Raw genomic sequence first — 26,305 nt, forward strand, 5'->3', positions numbered from 1 at the left:
CCACCTGCACATGCATAACTGTGCATTTTGCACTGGCCAGATATCACAACCGTTAAAAGTTTTGCTTCCAATGAACAATTAAGTGATGTTGGGTGCACAAGTCTAATGCTATATATAAACATTTACAGATTCATTTGAATGCCCATTTTATTTTTACAGGAACTGACAAATGTACGTTTCAGAACTTGATAACAAAAGTGCCATATGATTTTAAATAAAAGGAACATTTTTTTGAATAATTAATGCCAGGGCTCTATTTACTCCTGGGACGAATAAAATGTTCTCAATAGGGAAATGCTTGGTAATTAAAAAAATTATTATGTTTGAATGTTAATGGTGGCTTTGATTGGGGAAACTGAACGTTTCTTTAATTGTGCATTAAACCACTAGATGTCAGTAAAATCTCTTTACTAGGGCAGCTTTGCTTAGAATTATTGAAATGCTCAACCTGTTTTTATTCAGCAACCTATATGTTATATGGATTGAAGTCTGAATAAGATGAGTTTGTACAACTCTAAATGTATTATTAGTTAAATAATCCTATGCAGTAATGATTTGTGACTTAAAAAAAAAAAAAAACAGTTGTCAGGAAGTATTGTTGCACCATGAGGGTTTCATGTTACTACTGTAATTAGACACTTTCTTTTTATTCTTGATTTCTGAAGAGACTTGCAATACATGATATGCTATTGTGTGTTGAAGATTGTTACAAGTCTGGATGGTGCTGTGATTTACTTAAAGCATTTGTTTTCTGATTTACAGTAAGAAAACATGAAAGTGCATGCCAGCTGATGGTATCATATTTATTTTTTACATCTTCTTGACTGGGTTAGTCCTATTGGGAAATTTTCAATAATCATGAGATATGCAAAGATAACACCATATATGTACAATGTCAAAACACATGAACAAATTAAAAAAAATTGAGATCTAGATGATAAAGTATCTTATCAACATACAAATTTTGCTTCTCTTAACCATTGTAGATGTCTTAGCAACTGATTGTGTACTACAAAAGTGGTTTATTTGGAGCTTATGTTCTGACAGTATTTTCAGCAGTCAGCAGTTGCCCCCTGTGCTGAATTTTCTTGTTTTATGTCTGTGGATGTACATATTTCATATGTTTTCGTATAAATTGACTTAATTTTTGTTTGTGCATGTCAATGTATATGTATTTGTATGAGGAGCTTTCTGTCTGGGCCTCTTTTGAAAAGGGACTTTTTGAGCTCAATTGGGCTGTCCCTCATACAAAATGGAAACAAATTTTAGTGCCTTTTTATTTATGTCTGATTCCCTGTAAGACTACCACATTTAGTGCTTGTCCCTGTGTGTTGGAGCATCATAATGTGGATGGTTGTGAAGTTTGATAGAAAAAAAGCATTGTAATATCTAAATATTTGGAATTATTTGGTGGGCATTATTTAACTTCTTTTACTTCTATTTTCTCTTCATCCAAGAAGTCATTTTGTGGAATTTATAGAAAGAGCAGAGAAAAAAAAATTGAGTTTAGAAAAAAGGTGGAAAGGAAGCAGGTTTTGAGAGCTGTGCAAGATCATATGGAATTGGCAGAGAGGCCGTTAACTGATAAGACAGGCAAGAACTTTCAGTTTCCCTTTGTTTATGTTTAGAAGTATTCTAGCAAGCCACTGATTGGGAAGTCCATTAAGAGTCCCCAGTTCTTTCATATACTGTCTTTCTCAATGGAGTAGCTGGTGAGTTTCCAATATTGGTGTCTGGTGTTCAGGTAGAGACTTATTCTGAAAATGGTGCCTGATTCTGACTTGTTAGATAATTTAGAAGTCTTTTTATTCTCTTTTAAATATTGGCAATTGGGCATCCACCTCTGGGTCTTTTATAGATTCTCAGATACCAAGCATGGTACTGCCACAAATTTTGATGGCCTAGCCTATTATTCAGCAGATACCTGAGTTAACTGTGTTGGGGCGCACAATGTTTGATTACTAGACCCAGGATACTCAAGCATCAAATGTACCTAGATTGGGTGCTGGTATGGTAATTGCTGCAGCCCACGATTTTGAACGTTTCAAGCTTCCAGGGAGAGTATTTCTTCTTACAGTGGAAATTCTTGCATCAACAATAAAATCAAGGCCTTCAACATATGCAAAGCTGCCAGAGTTGTTCCTCCTTCCAGGCCATTTTCCAGTACAAAAAAGAGACTATCCTGCCTCCTTTGAGTTCTTCATATTGGTTAAGTGTTCATCCATGGGGTTAAGTTGAGATAGTGATGATGAAAAGGATACTCTTGCCTATCCTGCACATAACTTATTGTCCACAAGAGTGGGTATTCTGCACATCCCACAGGATTGCATGTGAGTGCAACATGTGCATCAACTTCTGCATGGTGTCTGTCCACATTATAGCAGTCCACTATTTTTGTGTCATGAAGAGGATGAAATGTTAGGAGAGGTCAGATGTGACGAGGAGAGTGATGATGAGCACTTTTGCAACTACTGACTGTGAAAACAAACTTCCAGTTCATGTCAAGCAGAGTAGCACTCCTGCCACTTTCAAGGTAAACCTAGAGAATTTGATGGGCAGCCTCAAATTTTCTCCCAGTCTTTCTTGTCTTGCCCTCCCTGAGGCTAGAGGGAAATTTTGAATAGGATTTTTTGGCTAAGATTGAAATGGTCTGCACAAGGATTATGTAGTACTAACTCATGAACCGCTTCAGACATGTACAGTTCTGCTAATCCTGTTGCTACTCCATGCATCTTATTGTGGTCTGTTACTGTTCACTACGATTTTATGGTGTGCAGCTTCACTGGGATTTATGGCCCTTGCTACAGTTTTTGTGCATTTTGCCATGCTACCTTCATTTGGATTCACAGTCATTATCATAATATTGCTAATTTCTGAGTCATTTGCTCACTTGCATGCTAGGTTTGTCAAGTGGTTACAACCTTGCATGACCACATTACATGTCTCTGAATTGCCCCACTCATGAGTGTGTTTCCTAATTCTTGAAGCAATGCCTATTTTTGGTTTCACATTATGCTGTTTGTTTCTGAAGCCAGGCCAGCATTTATTGTTGAACTGAAGTGTTGCATGCTTCTGTGTCTTGGTTAAATGCAGGTGTCTAACATTTCTTACATTGATTACATATGCTCACGTGTGTTTTTTTTTTCAAGTCAAGGATTTGATTATTTCTATTTAAGCTCAGTTACTGTTGTAATGGTTTGGCACTGATGGGTATGTTTATGGTGAAACGTGTTGCTTCTTTTGAGAGTTGAATTAATATAAAGAAGGTTCAAAGTACTACTGGTGCTGGTAGTCTTTTATTTTACTATCTATTTATGTACATATAAGAGTACAAATGTGTGTGTGAGTGTGTGCTCATGTATACATTTTCAGGTTCTGTTTGTTTTATCAGCGGTTGCTTTGGTAGAAAGTCTTGTTTATTGAACCGATGTTTTGTAGGATGTATGTTTCATTGAAACAGGTCAATGGAATGTTAGGGTTAGAGTAAAGGTTAAGTAAAGGGATAGCTTGTGTGTGTGTGGTGAGTGTCCGAGCTGTCTTGTGTAGTGAAAGTGTTATTGGAAGAGTTTAACATGCACATTAGTGTTTGGGGCAGGGTTAGCACATATTACCCAGGCGGAGGTGGGGGGGGTGAAGCCTCCAGGGCACCTTAGCAATGCAGGTTAACCCCAACCCTAATGTGCATCTTAAATTGGAAAAAAAACCTTCCCACTAAACTACCAGTATTCAGATAAATTTAAACTCAATGTGTTCAGATTTTGGGTTGTGCAATGGGAAAAGAATTTGTTTTGTTTTCTAATGTACTGATTGGGGTATGATGATTGGTTGACATGTTTTGGTTGCTGTTTTGTTTGCTGATCAAGTAACTTGATGCCTAATTGTTATATAACCATGCACACACATATACATATATGTGTGTGTGTGTGTGTGTGTGTGTGTGTGTGTGTATGTATGTATGTATGTATATATATATATATATATATATATATATGTGTGTGTGTGTGTGTGTGTAAATGCTATCCTGAGTATTCTTTTTAGATAGATCATGTTTAGACTTTTCCCTATGTTTGTCTGACCCTGGAGGTAAGAGGGTCACAACTTCCAATAAAGCACTTTCTAAGGACGCACCAACATAATGCAAAACATTTTAAAGTTGATAATGAGCTTTTTAATATTGTTATTTTCTTTATAACACAGATCCTTATGGGTATGATGTGTGTGTATATTTAACATTTATATCAATGCTGCATAATGTGATAACATGAAAACAGTGTTTTTAAGGTAATCAAATCAAATGTTTTTTCATACAGACTGTGAATAGACGATGTTAAGTTGTCAATCTCGCCTTCATTCTTGCTTGATGGGTTCGGAGCCGATCCTCGGCTCCGACTCGGCACTTGCTTTAGCTCGAGAACTCCTTTTACCAGCTCGAGGCAGCCCCATATCCCATGATGCAAGGCAGTAAGTACCCAGATCTCGTTTGCCGCTTCGCTTGGGAGGTCTTCTTTTTACCAGCTCCTGGTAAGTTGTTTCACCTTGTGATTTTCAAGCCCCTTTTTTAGTCAAAAACTAATTTTTTTATAGTTTAAATTTAATTTCTATCCCTTCCTGACAGAAATTCCCTGTCTTTTCGAATTTGTTCTTAGTTATCCCTATCCCATCCCCCCCCCTGTTAGGGTGTGTGTGTTGGTGTTTTTTATAGAATACCTTTTGGTATTTTGTGTAATTTAATTTTATTTGACTGTTGTGTGTGTGTTTTGTGTTTCGGCACCATGTCAAAGGAGAGGGTTTCAGGTTTTAAGAAGTGTGACTCGTGCTGTCAGAAGATGTCTCTGACAGGCGGTCACACTTCTTCCTGTATTGTTTGGGCCCTCTTCACCTGCAGGACTCCTGTGCTATTTGTCACTCCTTCAGCCAGAGAGTCCTGCAGGAGAAACGTAACAAGTTGATTCTTAGGGGCCTTCTTAAGCGGAGGGCTCTCCGGCTAAGTCGGCTCCACAAAATCAACTAAAACTGCCAAGGCCCAGGCTTCTGTTTCTAAGCCTGCGGCCTCGGCTCCGACTCGTATTGAGTCGAGATCGACTCGGCTGGAGCGATTCTGGATCCACAAAGCTTTGGCGCCGATGGCTATCGGTGCGAATCTGCTGACCACCGATGTCGGCTCCGATCGGCTCCGACACCCATGTGGCACAGGCATCGGTGTCGGCTCCGATCGGCTCCGACACCGTTACTTTGGTGGCTGTATCGGCTCGGCTGGAGCCGATACATCGAACGTTCTGTCGGCTCCGAGAAGTCGGTGCCGACAGGATCTGTAATATCGGCTCGATGGCCCATTCCAGGAAGAGGTCGAGGTCTCCTTCCTTGGAGCCGATACTTTCGGCTCGGCCGCCTCTTCTATCGGAGCGGAGCCATCGGGCCGATCTTCAAGGTCATCCAGGTTGTCAGACCATGACCTAGAGAGTGGTCAGTAGATTACTCAAGTCACAGGTACTGGCCCAAATGCTACACAGTCCGTCTCAGCAGGCGACTGTTGGTCCACACCCGTTACAGTTCCTCCTTCAACTCTACCCCAGAGCTTGGGTTGGAGTCTTCGGGCATGGTTACTGCTACGGCTGGAGGGCGGATACCCCTTCTGTTCCTTCAGCCCTTACTCTTATCTCCTCTTCCTTAGAGGGATTCGGTGGTCGGGCTTCCATGGTCTCCTCCGAGGGGGTGAGTGGCATCAGACCCTTGTCCGAGCCGCTCTTCCCCTTGGAGCCTCGGCCTTGGTGAGCTCAGCTCCGACATCTGCCTCGGAGACTTCCCTTCGGTGGTTCCTGGGTTCCTAGCTCTTGGGCGGGTTCTCTCGGACCTGCCTGGGAGGGAGCATTCGAGGTGATGAAGAGTGTACTGGCCACTGGTATCAGTCAGCAGTCTCTTCCCGTAGCTCCTCCCTCTATTGTACCTGTTGACATCTCTGCCACTTCTCTTGCTACAGGACCCAGAGATCCTCCGCCTCAGGTTTCCCCATTGGGAATTTCCCCTCTTCTGAGGATTCTCCTGATGTTTGGAGATCCTCCTAGGAAGAGGACTTGTAAGAGGAAGCATGTAGACTCCCGAGTCTGTCACTTCGGATACTGACTTTGATGAGTCAGAAGGATCCCCTAGATCCCCTCTGAGGATGTCTCCTTCTCAGACATCCTAGAACTTCTGAAGCAGAGGGAAACTGGCCCACCAGCAATCCCTCTGAGGATGAGTCAGTATACCTAGAGGCGTTTGGATCTCGGCCCTCCACCTCCTGGGTATCTCCGCCTTCGACCCCTTATGCAGGTGATTGCACGAAGGCGTGGACAGCTCCTGACTCTGTAGAGCCAGTCCCTAGGAGGCCTTCTAAATTTATCACTGCCCCTAGTGACAAACAATTCCTTACCAAGGGTGTCCCGCTGATGCCATGGTGGTGGCTGCGGCCACCAAAAGGAACTTGCAGATCCTTCCGTGCCCGTCCATCCTCCTAATAAGGACTCTAGGACCATGGATAGGTGCAAGCGGATGTTTTCCTCAGCGACCTTTGCTATCGTTAAGCTGAATTATCTGTCACTTCACCAGACTCCAGAGAGATATCCTGAAGGAGCTGGGAGAAGTAGTTCAGGATCCTACGGCTGCAGGGGCTCAAGAAAAGATTGCTTCGCAGCTAGGAACCCTCAATTCCATTGCTAACTCCTCCATGCGGCTAATATCTTATGCTGCGGATGGGCGAGTAGAAACGCAGGTACAGGTGTGGCTCTTAGACGCCAAGCCTGGATGCGGCTATGTGATTTTGCGGATCCCTTTAAAGCGTCCTTCACAAATTCTCCCTTTGATGGGTCAGCTTTGTTTGGCCCTCAGGTGAAGGAGACCTTGACCAGGTGTGAGCAGGACGGCAAGACTCTTTCTGCTGTTGGAGTCCGTTTTCCACCCCTTCTAGGCCTTATCCCAAGGGACAGAAGGGTGGGAAGATGTGGTTCCGTAAATCCCAAGGAGTCACGCCATTCACGTGGTCAGTTTACCCCTAGAGGCAGAGGGGTAACAACAACAGGCGCCGCTCTAGAGGCAGAGGGGTCCGAAGAACCAGGGAAACAGGGAGCCTCTCTCTGATAAGCCCTTTCAGCATCCCTGAGGTGTTGCCCGGCTGTCCCTCCTTGGAGGCAGTCGGGGAAGATTATCACTGTACCCAGAAGCCTGGCATTCCCTCACTCAAGACAGATGGGTACAGTCGATCATATCCAAGGGTTACATAATTCCTTTCGAGGAAAGTCCCTTCCCTCAAGTTCCCTTCCAGATGTACCACCGGTCTAAGGGACATTGCAGAGTTAGAGATCAAAACTACTGCAAAAAGAGCCATTCAGCCAGTTACAATAGACCATTCAGAGCCGGAATCTACTCAAGGTTCTTTTTGGTCCCCAAAAGGCGGAGACTGGAGACCAATATTGGATCTCAGCAGACTCAACAAGTCTGTCAGGAAGACAAGATTCGAATGGTCACTCTTCAGTCAATTCTGCCCTTCTTACAGAAGGACAACTGGATGTGCTCAATAGATCTTCAGGATGCGTGCTATCACATCAAAATTCACAGGCGCTCCAGGAGATTTCTCCGCTTCGGCTGGGGTCCAGTCATTTCCAGTTCAGAGCCCTGCCCTTTGGTCTCACTACAGCCCCCAGAGTGTTCACCAAATGCATGGCAGTGGTCACGGCTCACCTGAGACGTCTAGGATTCCAGGTGTTTCCGTATCTCGACGACTGGCTCCTGTCAGCCACCACCAGGCATCAGCTTATACAAGCCAGGGATTACACAATAGACCTTTGTTCTCATTTGGGCATCTCAGTCAACTTCGAAAAGTCATCCTTATCGCCCTGCCAGTCTATTACCTTCATAGGCGCAAACTTAAACACTGTTCGGATGTCAGCTACCCTTACAGAACAAAGAGTTTCAGACATTCAGACTCATGTCAGGATCATTCTGGCCAGCAAGAGAGTACAGGCCAGAATGGTTGTAAAGGTATTAGGTCTCATGGCTGCGGCCATTACTCTTCTTCCCCTGGCTCGATTCTACATGCGCCTCCTTCAGTGGATGCTGTTCACACAGTGGTCATACCAGCAACTCCCAATGCGTCACCAGATTTTGGTGACACAAACATGCAAAGAACATCTTGCTTGGTGGATCACATCGTCTCAGGTTCACCAAGGCAGGTGCTTTGTACCTCCGTCCCCGATAGCCACTGTCACCACGGATGCCTCCCTGATCGGGTGAGGGGCTCATTATCAGGGCAGGATGGTTCATGGGACGTGGCAACCGTTCGAGTACCATCTGCACATAAATGTCCTGGAGATGAGAGCAGTGCTTTTAACGTTGCAAGCCCTCAACGACTTTCTTCCCGTAGGGACAATTGCAGTCCACACAGACAACATGTCTGTAGTGTGGTATATCAACAAAGAGGGCGGAACCAAGTCCTACCCCTTGTGTCGAGAAGCGCTCAGACTTTGGCAATGGGCGATCTCCTCTCATCGGTTTCTGGTAGCAGCGCATATCCCTGGGAAAACCAACATTATAGCGGACAGATTGAGCAGAGCTATTCTCATGCCTCACGAGTGGTCTCTCAAACAATCCGTAGCGGAAGAGATTTTTCTGGAATGGGGTCGTCCATGTTGCGATCTTTGTGCTACTCCCCAAAACAGCAAATGTCCAGACTTCTTCAGCCTCTTCCCTCTATCAGGCCATTCCCCAGAGGCGCTCTGACCCAGGATTGGCCCCAGGGACTTCTTTATGCCTTCCCTCCATTTCCTCTGATCCCTCAGGTGATCCAGAAAGCTACCGTTTGAGAGCCAAATTGATTCTCATTGCCCTTACTGGCCTCGACAAGTTTGGTTCCGTTCCTCCATCATCACCTTTTGGTGCAACCGTGGCATCTGGACCCAGTGCCAGATCTACTGATTCACCAATCCGGTCAGCTGCACGGTCAATCCCTTCTCTCAACCTCACAGCATGGTTGCTCCACTTCCTTCCTTAGCCAGGCTTCCTTTGATCTCTAACCCAGTTAGAGATATCATTGTAACTTCACTAAAATCCTCTACCAGGAGGATTTACACAAGCAAATGGAAGCGTTTCTCTTATTGGGCTAAGGCCCAAAATATTGATCCTTTTACTGCCCTGTTCAGGCAGTTCTGGACTTCTTAGCAGAGATTTTTCATGCAGGCTCCTCTTCTTCCACAGTCAGAGTTCAGTTGGCTGCTATTTCTAATTTTCATGTCGAATAGCAGATCATAATATTATGTCCCATAGGCTCTGCAGGGCCTTTTTGAAAGGAATTTTCCTACTAAAGCCTCCAATCAGGAATCCTCCTCCTCAGTGGGATCTAAATTTAGTGCTGACATCCTTGATTCTTCCCCTTGAGCCAGCTGTTTCTTGTTCCCTAAAATATCTTTCTTGGAAAACGTTATTTCTAGTAGCTATTACATCTGCCAGGAGGGTGTCTGAAATTCATGCTCTTCGGTTCGACCCCCTATTTGATTTTTCACAAAGACAGAGTATCTTTGAGAACTAATCCATCCTTTTACCTAAGGTCGCTTGAAAAACAATCTGAATCAATCCATTGATCTCCCTGTATTTTTCCTAACTATTCAGATAGAGCTGAACAAAAGCTACATTATCTTGGCGTCCACCGTCAGCTTAGATACTATTTGGACAGAACAAAAGAATTTAGTAAATCTGCTCAACTTCTTGTTTCCTATGCGGATAATAAAAAGGCCTTCCTGTTCCTAAAGTGACTTTGTCCAGATGGCGATCTTCGGTCAACACTGAAATTTATACGAACAGGGGAAAACAGCTGTGCTCAAAACCTAAAGCACATTCAACTAGGAGTTTAGCTACTTCTACAGCCTTTCAAGCTAGACTGCCTTTGGACACTATTTGTGCAGCGCCACTTGGGCCACTCCTCACACTTTTGTTTCCCATTACAAATTGGACTTGGCCTCCAGGGACAGAGCCAGTTTTGGCTCTACAGTCCTCAAGAGTTTGTTCCATTGAGCCACCCAGGATAGAGGTGCTAGGGGCCGGTCCCATCAAGCAAGAATGAAGGCGAGATTGACAACTTAACATTAAGAAGTTATGTACCTACCATAACGTTCCATGTTAGTTGTCTTCTCTCGCCTTCTTTCTTCGACCCTCCCTCCTTCCCCCTGGCCTGGACAGACCTTGTATAAGAAACTATTATGCTAAAGACCATTTAGACCTGGTCCTTTTTCCATCTGTAAGTTTCTTCTTCCTTTGGGAAGTATTTTATGCTTGGTGTTATTGCCCTTTGTCAACAAACGAGATCTGGGTACTTACTGCCTTGCATCATGGGATATGGGGCTGCCTCGAGCTGGTAAAAGGAGTTCTCGAGCTAAAGCAAGTGCCGAGTCGGAGCCGAGGATCGGCTCCGAACCCATCAAGCAAGAAAGAAGGCGAGAGAAGACAACTAACATGGAACGTTATGGTAGGTACATAACTTCTTAATTACAAACCTGCAGACTATTGTTTGTAATTTTTACATTGCTGAAAGTGTATGGGTATGCATCATCCTTGTTTACAGGGTTTACAGTTCTAGCATTATGGCTTAAAAAGTGCAGTGCATCCAGTTGTATCATATATATTTTAAGTGCTCCTTACAGTGCCAATTTTCATATGCATTTTGATTACTGCTAATATGAACTGAAGTGTCTGATTGATTGTAGCTGTATAGTCACTTTGTCTTTAAGGTCAAAAGGTATAACTGGTTCTGGGAGTAGAATAATGAAGCCCTGAAAGCCCTGTCTGTGTCCCAAGTGACTCAAAAATTTAGTTAGTGACCTGAATCCTACAGAAAGGTGGGAATAAATGGCTGATGTCAACTTTTCTATTCTTTGGGGGGATTGGTATGCTTCACACTGCTGGAGTAGTGCAAATCTAATTTCTGTACACCGAGGGTAGACATGAAGGTTTGAGGCTGCTATGTTGAACATTACTGTCTAGATCTCCTGGCTGTCCATAGGATGCTGTGCATGATATACAGTTCTGTCCTCCTGTCCCTTAGTGTTTTTAGACCTTATAAAACAAGGTGGATGAATAGGTCAGATGAGAGTATAGGAGCTAGAGGGTCAGCAAATGGTGTCAGAGAAGTGTACAGAACATAGCATGCATGTCTAGTGCACATAATGTATCAGCATGCATATATCAGTGACATTCATTTATCTTATCCTCTGTTGTACCTCAGGTGGACATGCAGTGGGTGCAGGTACTTGCTGAAGGCTGGGCAACTCCTCTCAATGGTTTCATGAGGGAGCGGGAATACTTGCAGTGCTTACATTTTGACTGCTTGTTGGATGGTAAGTTGCATAAAATGTCCTTCATTGTTCTCTAGTGTTTGCCTTCTTTAGTTGTGATTAGTTTTGCAGTAATTGTTTTGAAGGAGAAGGAGTTCACAGTGACATATTTAATGGCTGTGCATTACTCAAGATAGCATCCAGTAGAAAAGATGTTTTATCTACTGCTTTGCATCTAGTACTCAAGTTTAACTTGTTAAACTGGAAAGTCCATTAGGTTGTATAATAGATCCTCCTTTCTGTATAGTTCAGGTAGTTATAATAGCTGTCATGGTTATAAATGCTTAGCCATAGGAAAAAGCGATGAGAGAGGTTCAGAGGTATATATTAGGCTGACACTCACAAAGGCCGTTACAAGCCTAGCGAGGCTTCTTAAATATATCTAGCAAGTCTTATTTTTGCCCTAGAGGTTATTTTAGGGGTATATTTTAATGGTTGTGTGCAAGTTAGTGCACGGGTAGTCAAGCATTTACAGGCTACCATTGTCCATTAGAGTTATAGGTACCAGACCTAGGGTGAATCTTTTCTTCAGTAAAAATATCCCTTCAGTATTCTTAATTTCCTTTAATGTGTTGTCCTTACCCAGTTTTATGATTGTAATCCATCTGTCCATAACTTAACTCTGCAAGTTATGTTAAATGTTTGATCTGAAGTAGGATATTCATTTGTCTGCAACCTGTGGGTTATGGATCCGATATCGGATCGATCCCGGCCGATAGTTCCAACTATGGATCAGCTCTCCTCCTCCTCCCTCCCACCATAATGCCTGCTCTACCCTCATGACCTCAGATCTTGTTTGTGGCTGCGGTAACTGGATGTGGTCTCAACTCTCTGGGCAGCTAAGAATTTTTTCTTACTAAAATTTATATTTTTTTTGCTTTTGGCCCAGATGCAGATGGGAGAACTCCTCTTCCCCCCTGGGGGAGCTCAACACAGCCTGTGCTCCTTGCCTGTGCTCCTTTCCGGGTTCGCGGGCGGAGCAGAGCGGGCGGGGGCCCGATGAGGGGAGGGTGCCGGATCGACCATACCCGAATGCGTCGAGAGCCCCATGCTCACGAGTCGATCGATCCGGATCCGGGCCTGGATCAGAGGATCGCGCCCGTCTGTGGCCGGTCGCCGGGCCGCCGGATCCGAGATCGCCCAGCGCCGCTGCGATCCTCTTCCGGATCGAGGGAGCGATTATGGGAGGGGGATCGAGAATTGGCTCCTTAGGCTTTGATGTAAAGTGACTTTTTGCTGTTGAAGTGATGGGGACCCCGGCTCTTGCTTCGGTTCCCCTCCCCGCCTCTGCACGGGGCCGTCGCTCCACCATCATCGGGCCGGGACAGCCCACCCCTGTGCCCAGTTGCTCCTATGTGCTGTGATTGCTGCTCCTAGGACCTCTGGAGGCCCCCAGAGGACCTCTTGAGGCTCCCCAGAGGCTCAGGGCTCCTTGGCTCTCTGAGTCTCTCACTGAAGGCCTGGTGACTCTCTGGAAGGGGACTGCTCCTTGGAGGCACCCGAGGATGTCTCCTTCGGAGACAGGTGGGAAATGCTCATTCTCAGAGTGGTATCAGGGAAGTCTTGCTCCCAAGTCTCTCGGGCCGAGTCCCTCATTAGAAGCGGGCCGAGCAGGCCTTGGTGTCCCTGAAGTTCCCCCTGCGACCCCTTATTAGACCTAGAGTGACCCAACGTGGAAGGTGGAAGGGAACCCAAAAGACCTGATAAAATCCTTAGCCCTCCTTCTGACCACACCCATTGGCAGGGGCCACCTGTAGCCTGGCTCAGGAGGTCAACCTGGCACCACCTCAGCTCTTAGATTCATAGGGGGCAGACTAGACACAAAGAGTTCTGAGCCTTCCTCACTGCGGACAGGTTCTAAATCTGCAGCTCAGGTGGTGAGCCATTCTCATTTCATGTTCTGTTCAGCGGAGAGTTGGTCCTGGGCTCTAGGGTCCATGGCCTCCGATGCTTCTCTTCCTCTTCAGGCTGCCAGGCTCAATGTCGCATTCTACAGTGGGCAGCTCTTAGTACAGTGGTCCTTCTCCCTTGACCCCCATAGCGAGCGATCAGCAAGGCTTGCAAGCCTTCCCTCTTGCATCCTCTCCACTCTCCTCCCTCTCCACGAGGGTATGCATTCTTCTCCTCTCCCTTCGCCCCTGGGCTTCCCCGGGCCTCCCGCCTCCCACGGTGGGGGGTGGGGGCGCGGGGCGGACAGTCAAGGCCGATGTGGCGCGATTAGAGAACACTGCATGCATATCAATGTTCTAGATGAGAGCAGTTAGCCGTTCTAGCACCTTCAGGACTTTCTTCTTTTGGGAACAATGAGCAATTCAATCGGGATCAACAAGTTGTTGTCTGTCTTATCAACAAGCAAGGGAGGTCTCACAAGACCCTCTTTGGCACCCTCATGAGGAGTTTGGGAATGGGCAACTCAATCCAATTTCTCTCAGCTCACATCTAGCAAGAAATCCAACATCGCATCGGACTGAGGACAAAGCTCAAAATTCTCACCCGCATGAGTCTCTACAGTTGGTGGTCTCTCGGGCAAATGGCGGAGCGCGGCGGTGAGGGAAGTGGGGGATTTGCCTCTCCCTCAAACACCAAGTCCCGACAGTTTTCAGTTCAGAGCTCTGATACCTCCTCCGAATTACCCTCTGCCGGCAGCTCCAGTCTTGGCTGCCTATCCCGGTCTTCTGTATCTGTATGCCTATCCACCTCTGATCTCACTGCAGGGTTCAGCCTCTTCTCTGGATTCCGTTCTGGCCTCGACAGTCTGTTCTTCTCGCTCCGGTCTCTCTGGTTCCCCCTCCCCCTTCTCACTCGGTGAATCGGTCTTTCTGATATGCTGCTCAGTTCCACTCTTGATAAGGACTCGGTATCTCTTCGCGGTAAAGGCTTTTGGTGGCGGCTCATAAACCATCCACTAGAAGGTTTGGACGTGTCTCCTCAGGACCAACCCCCTTCCTTCCTAAAATAAGCTTCTGAAAGCAAACATCAATCAATCCATTAACTCCCTATTTTCTTTCCTAAGTATGAAAACAGGTGAATATAATGAGCTACACTTTCACTAGATTGCAGGCAACTAGATTTCTCAACAGGACTTGCTGGTCATGAGGCAATCGACCAGCAAGCCAATTTCCAAAGTTTCTCTTGTCAGCTGGTTTCACAGTGCATTTTATTGGCTTATCGATCAGCGTCAGGAAGGCCGCTTTTTGGAGGTGCCCATTCAACCCGGTCCCAGCTCTACAACCAGCAGCCTGCAGGGCTAGGATTCTGGATGATATTTTGTGCAGGCTTCATCTCATATTTAGAAGTTATGTACTCACCATAACGTTCCATCTGATGTAGCCTTTCAGTTTCCTGCATATTACTTGTTACCCTTTTGAGGGTATTGTTGCTTTAAACTACTCGATCTAGAGGAGGTGAGGGTAGAGCAGGCTGGGTGGAGTGAGGGAGGAGCTGAGGCTGGATCCATAGCTGAAAACTATGCGGTATGGATCCCATATCGATCCGCCATGCCACAGGTTGCAGACAAATGAATTTACTGTACACTCTCCAACTTTGTTCATAAAGCATGATGATAAAGTCCAACTGCAGTCAAATCCATTAAACCTATATTATATTGCTTCATGCCTCCTGATAACAGGGTTGGTGCTTCTTTTCTTCCTTCCTACATATCTTCTGCCCACTTTCAGACACTCCAGTGCCTTGCTTTTTACCATATGACAGCTTAATCTTCAATTCGAAATTCTAGTCTACTGTATCACTCTGTGCCCAGACAATCAGATCTGTCCTGTCCACGTTTATTAATTCCTTAGTCAGATAACGTGGTCCTGTTAACCATTCTGCTCTAAAAGAGGATTCCTTTATATTCCAGTAATTTTACATCTTGAAAAAGTAGAAGAGAGTTCCTGTTAAGTAGCATTTAAAGGCATCTTTAAGGATCAAATTGAGCTCTGTCCACCCTCTCCCCCAGGGAGGGAGTTAATCATCCTGATAATCGGTTGTACACTGTCACTCTGTTTAACAAAAGCATGTCCATCCCATCATCCTTGAACATGTTGTGACCTTGATAGCCAACCTGTCATGGTCACAACATGCTTGAGAATGACACCCAACCTGTGTCATGTCCTAGCTCCCTTCCATATATCAAGTCACACCCTTAAGTAACCAGCTGGAGACACAACAAACCTTAACCCACTACTTCCTTTTGGGTCCCTATCAGACGATCGAAACACTGTTTCTGCAAATACGAAATGATCGACACATATTCATAGGTAGCTACTAGGCTATTGGCCCTAGGGCCTATACAAGCCTAGCCAAAAAGGTATCCTGGCTTTCGCCACCCAGGAAAATTATTTTCCTGTGCCCCTGTCAAGTAGAACCACAGAAGTACTGCGCAAACTACGTAAACGCCGAACGTCCAAAACAGCAAAATGTCGAAGTGTTTTGGCTGGCCAGTCTGCGGTATAGCTCCGTAAGGTAAGTGTGCGATAGGTATGGACCTTAGGGTAGGGTGCGGGTTAAGGTAAGTGCATAGATAGGTAATGTATGTAAGATTTAGTGTAGTGTTAGAAGAAGGGTTTTGTTAAATTTATTTATGTGTATTATTTATTTTGTTTGGGTATATCTCCTTAGGGGAAGTGTGCGGTAGTTACGGACCTTATGGCTAGGGAGGGGTTAAGGGTAGTGCATAAATAGTTGTGTATGTGGGGCTTAGTGTAGTGTTAGAAGTAGGGTTTTGTTAAATTTATTTATGTGTATTATTTATTTTGTTTGAATATATCTCCTTAGGGGAAGTGTGCGGTAGTTACGGACCTTAGGGTTAGGGAGGGGTTAAGGATAGTGCATAGATAGTTGTGTATGTGGGGTTTAGTGTAGGGTTAGAAGTTGGGTTTTGTTGCTTTACTTTAGGGTTAGGAGTAGGGTTTGGTTAGTGTATGTATGTGGTTTATTTATTTTGTTTGGGTAGATAGTATGTAGTGGGTGGTGGGGTTGGCCGACTATGACAGTTCGATGTTTTAAATTTTGCGGTTTAGTGCGTTCTGTTCTGTTCCCGGTTCGATTAATACATGTCACTCTTTTGGTATTCACTGAAATGGATTTTCGCGAAACTCATATTAGACCCCTTCCTTTCAGCATTGAACAGAACTGCTGACTTGATTGTTGTACACTTATTGTTATGTAACCATCCAGCTTCCTTTATAAGCATAAAACAATTAGTACAGCTGACCTTGAAAAGAGACTAAAATGTTGAAATGTCTCAGCAAATCTGTGTCATAACCAAGCCATCCATTTAAGATGCCATTCATTGCCATTATAGACCCCACCTTGGGACAGAGCCACAGAAATTTCCTTAAAAGGTACATTTACACCCTAATGATGATAGCTCATCACAGATCAACCCCATCTTACCTCTTTATATTCGTCCCAAAAGCTGTCTTTTCCATTCTTGCTTTTAAAATTTGCTATTATAATGGCATTTACATTTTACAATATATTCATGTCCTAAATCTGTGTCCTAAAATTTCATGTTGCTCCGTAGTTTAATTATCTATTTCTTTAAAAGCATATTAATCACTGTTAATTCAATTAATACAGTTCATATTGAACCTTACCATTTTAGTGTCATAGTTTTAAAGTTTATCCACTGTCTTCCATGTTCCTCATAAGTAACATCAGTAGCAGTATTTGTGACCATTTTCAAACTAGCATACAATGTCATTGATAACAATTGGCATAAAGTTGTATATAGGTAAAGTATGCACCTATCTCTCAACAAACCTTACAATTCAAAGTATAAATTGTTTTACATTTCTTTACATGAGAATTCAAGCTTTGTGTTCTTTATGCATCAGTCATATGTCTTCATTTATTTAGTTTACCTTTTAAATTCTGGATGCACATATATTATCCTGTCTGATGAATCATGGAGCAGTCTTCACTGATGACTGCCTATATCAGTCTTTCTTCACTCCTTGGGTGAGAGCTAATCATGGAGAAGTCTTCACTTCAAACTCTTAATCCTTTCTCTAGCATCTGTTACCACACGGGTGTCCTATACTCTCCCCATGGCACATATGTGCTCCCACATGCAATGCTCTCAAAGCTGCCAACATTGGCTTGAGGTTGCCAAGCCCAGTTCCACTGTTTTATGTCCATTGTGACCATATAATCCTATACTTGAACAGGAGCAGTCGTTTGACTGTGACCACCACCACCCCCACCCACAAGAGGGATGACTTGATGCAAGTTGCTCACTTAGTCCCATCCTCCCCTGGCCAGCTCTTCCAGCTCCTGAGCTGCTAACTGATCTGTGGGCATATGGGTCAGACAGTTTTAATAAACAGTTTTAAGAGATGCATTTTGCATCTACATTTCTGTACGTAAGACCCAGACTGTGTATACTGTGTACTAGTCCCATGCTTGCAGTCACTTCACAGGACCCATATATTTTAATATCCATGAAATTGACCCTTCCCCATTATTTATACTGTTTTTTTAACATAAACCAGTCCTTTATATGCAAGCATAAAATATTAATTTATAGTTGAGCTAACAGTGTATAATAAATCAACCTGTTGATTTACTCACAGTTCTGATCAACGATGTCTAGTCATTTTCTATTATTTCCATACCAAGTCTAAAACTGTTTCAGAAGCCCTCCATACTTCATATCCAACAGTTTTCCTAAACAACAGATCTTTTTTATTAAATGTTTGCTTTTATGACATACTGTCTTCTACTTGTTTTAGTAAATATTTAAACATAATGGTTACCAAACCGTATAACATAATTTCTATTTAAATTAATTAAGCAGACAAATGTACAGCAGTCCAGCCAGTGAGAAGTTACTAACATCTGTCTTGACAATGCTGTCATCTTCAGTTCATAAAATAAATGTTACATTGAAATACTTGACTTTTTGTATCTAGCGTTGTAAGCAGTTATGTTTTTGTCCTGACCATTATCAGAAGAAATCTGCTCCCACAGGTAATAATCCCAGGTTAATACTTTGTATCAATTAACAAAAAAACTTGTTTTTTAGCACTGGCTATGTCATTTTTTAAAGGATAGTATATATTACCAAGAGATCCATCTGTGTCGTCTCATGTACTTGGTTATTTTATTTGTCATACTCATTAGTACACCAGTATGTGGTCACTGTATGATGTTCTTTGTGTTTCACTGTTGCAGTCATCACATTTGGGTTATCCCTGCCAGGGTAGCCCTCTGCCGACCCGACTCCCAGAGACTTAGTTTTGCAGCGTTGGTTGGTGTCGCTTGAGGACTGACGTCAGGTCATCTTGTCATGGTGCCCGAAGCAGAAGCAGTTTGCACGAGCACCGGTCGGCCGCTACCTGAGTTTTCATCTACTGAATTGAAGTTGAAGTTGTTTAAAGTTAATTACCCCATTGGGGATCCTTTTTTCTTGCACTAACTGATGCCAGAAAAAGTTAATAATTGTCTCGCCTGTGGAAAACAAATACCACACTGAGACTTCCACTCTTACTGTGTCACTTGTTTTGGCCCAGACCATGACGTCCCCTGTTGTCGCTTCTGTGCTTTGTTCAACACCAGAACTATCCATCTTTTGGCCCTTATTCTAGCCAGATATTTTCGTTTACAGTCCTCGAATTCTGATATGGCTTCGGTAAGCCATTTGACAGCAGATCTTCCAAAAAAGCATAAAGATTAAGACTGAGACAGACTGCATAGGTCCAAACCTACTGACGATGTTTCCATTAAGCTAGTCGTCAGTTCTCTGGTCCTCAGTGAGGCGCTTTCACAGCCCCTGATGCCCGCTTCTGTTGATTTGCAGGCCGCTACCAAAACCATTTCAGAGTCCGGTATGCCGCAAAACTCTTCTTTGACTAAGGATCCTGCTGTTGTCTGAACCTTGGATGGGTCTGGAGCCGCTGAGCAGGCACCGGCTTCTGAGGAAGTCCTTTGCACTACCGAATGTCAACACAAACTGAAGTCTTCTTTTGCGACTACCGTTCTTTCTAAAACTACCAAGTTTCTTAGACCCTGGGTACGAAACACACCCAAGAAACCAACGACCCAGTCTCAGGTGCCTGCCACCTTGCCTCAAGTCTCAAATGCTTAAAATGGCAGACGACCTTATCATGCTGATAAGGTGAAGCCAAGCTATCCCCTCCAAAAGGAAAAGAGATCTGTCCCCTGTAGGTTTGTCTGAACAAGAGTCAGATGAATCTGATGCATCTGAATATGAAGACATGCAACCCCTCTCCACTTATGAGGATTCTGATGCAGAGGATTCCATTCCTTCAGCCACTCCCCCAGAGGATTTTTCCTTTGGGGAAACCCTCCATACCTTAAGGGAGCATTTTCAATGGGAGAGTCAGGACTATCCTCAGTCTAAAACGAGACTCTGAGAATTTCTAGATCTACCACAACACAGACCTTTGGCCACCCCCCCAGTCCTGGATGTTGTGGAGGATGTTTTCCTCCAATCCACCTCGACTCCTGATGCCCTCCCTCCTGCTCCCAGAAAACCAGACAGGTACTATAGAATCCCTGACTCGCACAAATATCTTTTTAAAAATCCTACAACTGACCCTGAGGTCATTTCTCAAGCGCCAAAAGGAATTAAAGCAACCTCTACTAAGAATCCCACCCCCTCAGATAGGGATTCCTGAGCATTGGACAGATTGGGTAAGAAAGTATACACCTCAGCTACTCTTGCTATCAGGGCACTAAATTGTCAGTTCCATATACTGAAATTTCTGCAACATACCTTGGAACTCCTTAAACAAAAAATGTCTTACCTTCCTGCTTGGGCAGAATCTAAAGATTTACAACAGTTAATGCATTTTGCAAGACAAGTAACTAAACACACCTTGCACTGTGGTTTTCACGCCCTAGAAGCTTCTTGCAGGGCAGCAGTCACTTGTTCTGTCATTAGAAGGCATGCATGGCTTAAGGAACAGCTCCTGCCAGATCATGTCAGATCTAAATTGTTGGATGCCCCCTTGCACAAAGATAACTTATTTGGCACTAAGGCAGAAGAGGTCTTAAAAAAAAGATGGAAGAAAAAGCAAAATCTATGCAAACAGTTAAAGATCTCTTGCAGGTCCAGCCCCCTAGGTTCAGCAGGAATTGTCCCTCCAAACACTGGTCCTTTCCTGCTCCCAATAAACCGGCCCAGCCTAGGCCCCATGGAAGCAGACCCCCCCCCCCAACAGCAGCCCCAGGGAATGCAGAGATCTAAGCAGTGGACTACCTCCACTTCAGAACCAGGGAGTTCTAAGCCACCTTCTTATGGCAAAAACTCACAATGACTCCTCTCCTCCACCTCTTCCTTCTGCCCACCTTCACTTACCCCTAGGAGGAAAACTCTCTTTTCACTCAAGCACCTGGGCCACCATTACCAAGGACCAGTGGGTTGTGAACATTGTGTCTCAGGGATACAAATTTTCTTTCCACACCCTTCCAACCCCAAATGGATTCCCAGATCTACCACTCAATCATTGGGCAGAGGCTCAAAAGCAAATCTGTTCCCTACTCTCTATGAGGTCAGTAGAGCACGTTCCTGCAGAACAGATAGGCCAAGATTTCTACTCCATTCTTTTTCGTGTGCCCAGAAAAGAGGGCACCTGGTGCCCCCATCATCGATCTTTCCATTCTAAACACCTTCCTGGTGATCCCAAAATTCAGAATGCTCACCCTCCAGCAGTTGCTACGCATGCTCTCCAAGGATGCTTGGCTAGCCACCCTAGATCTAAAAGAGGCCTACCTCCACATTCCTATCAAGGAATCATGCAGGAAATATCTCCACTTCAGGGCAGGATTTTAACACTTTCAGTTCTCTGCGCTTCCCTTTGGCTTATCTACTGCTCCCAGAGTTTTCACAAAATGTCTGGCTCCGGCCATCGCCTTTTGTAGACAAAGAAATATTCAGATTTACCCATACTTAGACGACCGCCTTATTCAGTCAGACAGCCAGGAGAAGTTGCTCAAGGACCTGACCTGTATAAAGACCCTGCTAACCTCCCTAGGGTACACAATCAATGAAAAGAAATCCAAACAGGCGCCCACCCAAAGGATAATCTTCCTGGGAACAAGTCTGGACACAGCTTTCCAGATGGCATACCTTACCCCAGAGAAGCAAATTTTCCTGACAGACTGCTTCTCTCAACTAGCCACAAGGCCCCAGCTAACTGCAAGGAAGATCCTGCAAGCTCTGGGGTTCATGGCATCTTGCATACTACTCATTCCATATGCCAGACTGCATATGAGGAAACTTCAATGGTACCTAAAGAGTTTTTGGTGCCAACACTGTCAAGACCTGGAAACTCTTCTACCTATAATTCCTTGCCTCAGAAAAGATATTCTGTGGTGGGCAACAGCATGCTCCCACAACAAGGGAATGCTTTACTCCCCACCCCCGCAGCCCAGATCCTCACCACAGATGCATCAGACTATGTTTGGGGTGCACACCTGAATGGCAGATGCATACAGGGCCAATGGAGCCCACAGCAAATCCCTCTGAAGATCAGTCAGAAAGAGATGATGGCTGTGCAGCCTGCCTTGACAGCTTTCAAGCTCCTTCTTTCTCTCCAGGGGCTCTCCTGATCAAAACAGACAACACCACTGTGATGTGGTACATCAACAAGCAGGGAGGGACTCACTCGTACCCTCTATGCAGGCTTGCCATGACCCTTTGGCACACAGCCTCTGCCATGCAACTACACCTGTTAGCACAATTCCCACCAGGCTCTCTCAACTCTCTGGCAGACCAATTAAGCAGAAATCTTCTGCACCCACACGAGTGGCAACTCAACTGAAGTACCTTCACTCTAATAACTCAGAAATGGAGAACCCCGAAGGTCAACCTCTTTGCCTCCCACACCAACCATCAGCTCAGCAAATTCTTCACCAGGGAGCATCACTGCATGGCTTGGAAAGTGGATGCCCTGTCCTTCCCCTGGGTCAGTCTATCTAGCTATGCCTTTCCTCCCCTACCTCTCATCCCCAGGGTACTGCTCAAAATAAGAAAGGAAAAACCAAGGACCATTCTCATAGCTCCAGACTGGCCCTGGCAGCACTGGTACCCCTTGCTGTGCAGCCTGTTCTTGCTACCCCCATGGTACCTTCCTCAGATTCCACACCTACTGACCCAGAGGGAAGGGGAGTTCTTGCACCCCAATTGCAGACACTCAGTTTGGCAACTTGGCTTATTCCCTAACCCCGTAAACAGGTTCTGGATGTTATCCATGAGGCCAGATGTCCTAGCACCAGAAAGTCTTATGCTGATAAATGGAAAAGGTTCTGCACCTGGATCCAGGCTAAGGGAGCCAATATGGCACATCCCTCACTCCGTGTCATCCTGGATTACTTAGCTGACCTACTAAACAGTGGCCTCTCTTTCTCCTTTATAAAAATTCATGCCTGTTCTATTTCTGCTCATTTTCCCACTGAGCAGCCCCTTTTCTCACACCCTTTGATCAAACAGTTTCTAAGAGGGGCTAGCAAGTTGAGGCCACCCAGAAGGGCACCAACTCCATCTTGGGACCTTAACTTTGTATTGGAAAAGCTTACCCTGCCCCCTTTCAAACCAGCTTCTTCTGCAGAGCTAAAATTTCTCTCCTGGAAGACAGCATTCCTTCTGGCCATCACTTCAGCCAGAAGAGTCTCTGAGCTGCAAGCACTCATGGCTGTGGAACCTTCATCATCTTTCATGTAGACAGGTTATCCCTCAGAACTAACCCATTCTTCATGCCCAAGGTGGTATCCAGTGTGGCTCTCAACCAATCCATTCATTTGCCCATTTTTTTTTCCTAATCCCCAGAACAAGGGGGAAAGGATTCTTTACTCACTAGATGTGGACAGACAACTCAGAGTCTATCTAGACAGGGCTAAATCCTTCAGAAAGTCTGATCGATTGCTGGTTAGCTTTGCTACAGGGGCAGAAGACAAAGCCATCTCCAAACAAACCATTTCCAAATGGGTAGCACACTGCATCCATTTCTGCTACAAACAGCATGGAAAGCCTCCCCCCAAGGGGGTCAGGACACACTCCACCAGAACAGCCTCCATCTTTGTGGCTTTCCTCAGAGGAGTCACCACTAGGGACATCCAGGACGCTGCCACCTGGATATCCGTTCACACTTTTACCAAGCATTACCACCTGCCTCTCTTCTCCAAATCCAGGGCAGGGTTTGCCTTTGCAATCTTACAGATCATCCTAGCCAGCCCCTAGTTTCATTGACTGCCTCCACCCTTTTCCTCAGCTTTGAGAATCAACCCAAATGTAAGGGCTGCAGCAGTGAAACATGAAGACCATAGTACAGTTGTGTACACTTACCGTAAATGTAGATGTTCGAGTGTATTCACTGTTGCAGTCCTGGTTCCTCCCCTCCATCCCCCCTTTCTTCTCTTTCTCCTTTTATTACCATTCTAACTTGTTGTTCTCCTTTCCTTTCATGGGACTTATTGGCATTTATTTTCCACTGATGGGGTTTCTTCCACTAGATCCTGGCCTCCTACTTGACAGGTTAGGGCAAGGAAAACTGATGTAATGGCGTCGGCTGCCTTATTTTATATTACTGACGAACTGACATCAGTCCTCAGGCGACAGTGACCGACGCAGAAATACTAAGTCTGGTATTCGGGCCGGCCATGGGCTACCCTGGCAGGGATGAGTCAAATGTGATGACTGCGACAGTGAATACACTCGAGCATCTACATTTATTAAGTGTACACAACTGTACTTCCTTCTGCATTCCTTTATCTCATCCATAAATTGTAGCCTGTTTTGCAACCTAACTTCAAAGTAATTTTGTGTAATGATTTGCCTTCCTTCATGCCCTGATACAAACTGCACAGTCATAGTTTGTGTTGCATATTTTCTGTTTATCCAGAGGTACAGTTATTTCACTTCCCATTGAGTTATTTGTAGATCTTCTACAAAATGCTATCTTTGTTTTGATAAAATGCAAGCAGTTCGGTCCTTTGACTCTTTCAGCATCTCCAGTCTGCTGTTCAGTATAAACTTTTTGTCTGTATGTTTTGAGTACTTTGTGTACCTCACACACGTGTTGCTTTAGTCATGTTGATAACAAAAAAAAAAATCAGAATCTCCAGATTTGTAAACATCAATCTTCTGGTGTGGTCAACAACAGCATAAATAAATGCCTGTGACTTTGCAAAGCTCCTTCTAGATTAGTATTCTACCATGCATCTTATTGAGCGTTTAGTAATGCCTTCTTATCTTCAGTGACATTTTTGAGTCAGGCCACAGTCTGTCAATCTACTGCATGCTCCATTTCTTCCTCCAGAGTTAACCCCTTCTTTTTCTTTAACTCTGCAACCGTTGTAGTACACTGGATATTTCAGTGGAGTAGGGGGTAGCATCGGCTCACAGCAAGAGGTTATTTTGTTTGATTCATGGCTGGGGCACCTTCTGTGTGAAGTCTGCATGACCTTCCTTTGTGCACGTGGGTTTTCTCAGGATGCTCCGGTTTCCTCCCACATTCCAAACACATGCATTAGGTGGATTAGACACACTAAATCGGTGAGCAACTTTAAGTACAATACAAAAATACTGTTTTAGTCTTTTGAAATGAAGCAGCCAGAGGAAACATCCAACTGTGAAGTACTCCAAGATCTCCCAGTCTAATTTAGTTTTAATATCCAAGTGGATTAAAGTGTTTAACTGCCTGTGTTCCATTATCCCTAAGCAGAGAAAAAATATGTTAGAAAATTGTAATGTTTCTGTAAGTCATTTTCACAGTGTGATAAATGTTTCTGACAAAAATAAAAGTTGCATGTGTTTGGTTGTGAGAACTGAAGGTGAAGAAAGCAGCAATTGTTTATTTATTTATTTTATTTTACATTTGTTAACCAGGAGAGTCCATCTGGATATATGTCCATTTTCAGTGGAGCCTGGGGAGAAAAGCTCCAGAGCAGTAAAATCATTAACAGGAGAAAGACATGTTAACCAAACGGTTCAACTAAACAATATATAGAGTACACAATCTTTATACTTCTTATAGAAGTATAGTACATATAAGATAGTGAGCTTACCAAAGAGTGTTTGCCAACATTCACAGGCTACATTAATATATACATGTTATAGAGGTGTTTAACAGCAAGTATAGCAGGAAGATAGAGTAGATTACTTCATAATTCATTTCTACACCAAAAAAAGTGCTGCAACATTACCACTGCCATGACAACAGTGTATTTGGGCATACCAGAGCAAGCCCCTTAATTAAGTATCCTGTCAGGTTCAATGGAAGTACTGTTTGCTAGTGAAAATTAAAAACCTTCTTCCACTTTTATTGCTTTGTTTATTAAGTGGTGAGAAATAAAACCCACCTGCTGTATCTGTCATGTTACTGTCAGATCATACATCGCCAGGTAAGTAGCATTTCAGACAGTATTCCTCTCAGGGCAGTTAGCTGAAATCCGTAAGGTTTGTCTTATTTGCAGTCAGCTGTAAAGCAACAGAGGAAGGGGCATTATTATTATTATTATTATTATTATTATAATACTAACCACTAGCATTTGTACAGTTAATCTGAAATAAGTGAGCTTAGACAGGTAAGTGTGAATGACATGTTTGTCATGTGGAGGTTAATGCATGTTTTCCTTCATGTACTTAAGTGTGCACTGCTGATTTTCATTCTGCTCAAGCTTAAAGCTTGGTAGTTCAAGTGTCATATTTGTTCATGTTTGCTTGCTTACTATAAATTGCAGCAATGTGTTTCAGCTTGATATATTTGTTATGTTTTCTCAGAGGTTGTGTCATCCCACAGAAATGGCAAGCACTATTTTAATATTTTTCTTAATTATGGTCCATTCTTTGAGTTGCAGTAATCTTGTAATAAGAATAATAAAAGGATGAATATTCAGTCATGTAGAGTTGTGAATTTGTTGAACTCATCAAGCTAATACAATTGATACCCCCCCCCCCTGTAAAGCCAGGATGTAGACAGTAA

General features: G+C 44.1%; 1 protein-coding gene across 1 annotated transcript in view; it reads left to right on the forward strand.

The window, feature by feature from the left end:
• The window catches only part of PAPSS1 (3'-phosphoadenosine 5'-phosphosulfate synthase 1), a gene marked incomplete in the record, with an annotated part of 841,989 nt that overhangs the window by 423,971 nt on the left and 391,713 nt on the right, over positions 1-26,305 (forward strand). The window contains 1 exon segment of the mRNA XM_044061294.1: positions 11,246-11,357. Within this exon segment, the coding sequence (XP_043917229.1) occupies positions 11,246-11,357 (112 nt within the window).

The sequence above is a fragment of the Protopterus annectens genome, chromosome 2.part0 (assembly GCF_019279795.1).
Source record: "Protopterus annectens isolate FY-2018-M chromosome 2.part0, PAN1.0, whole genome shotgun sequence".
Lineage (NCBI taxonomy): Eukaryota > Metazoa > Chordata > Ceratodontiformes > Protopteridae > Protopterus > Protopterus annectens.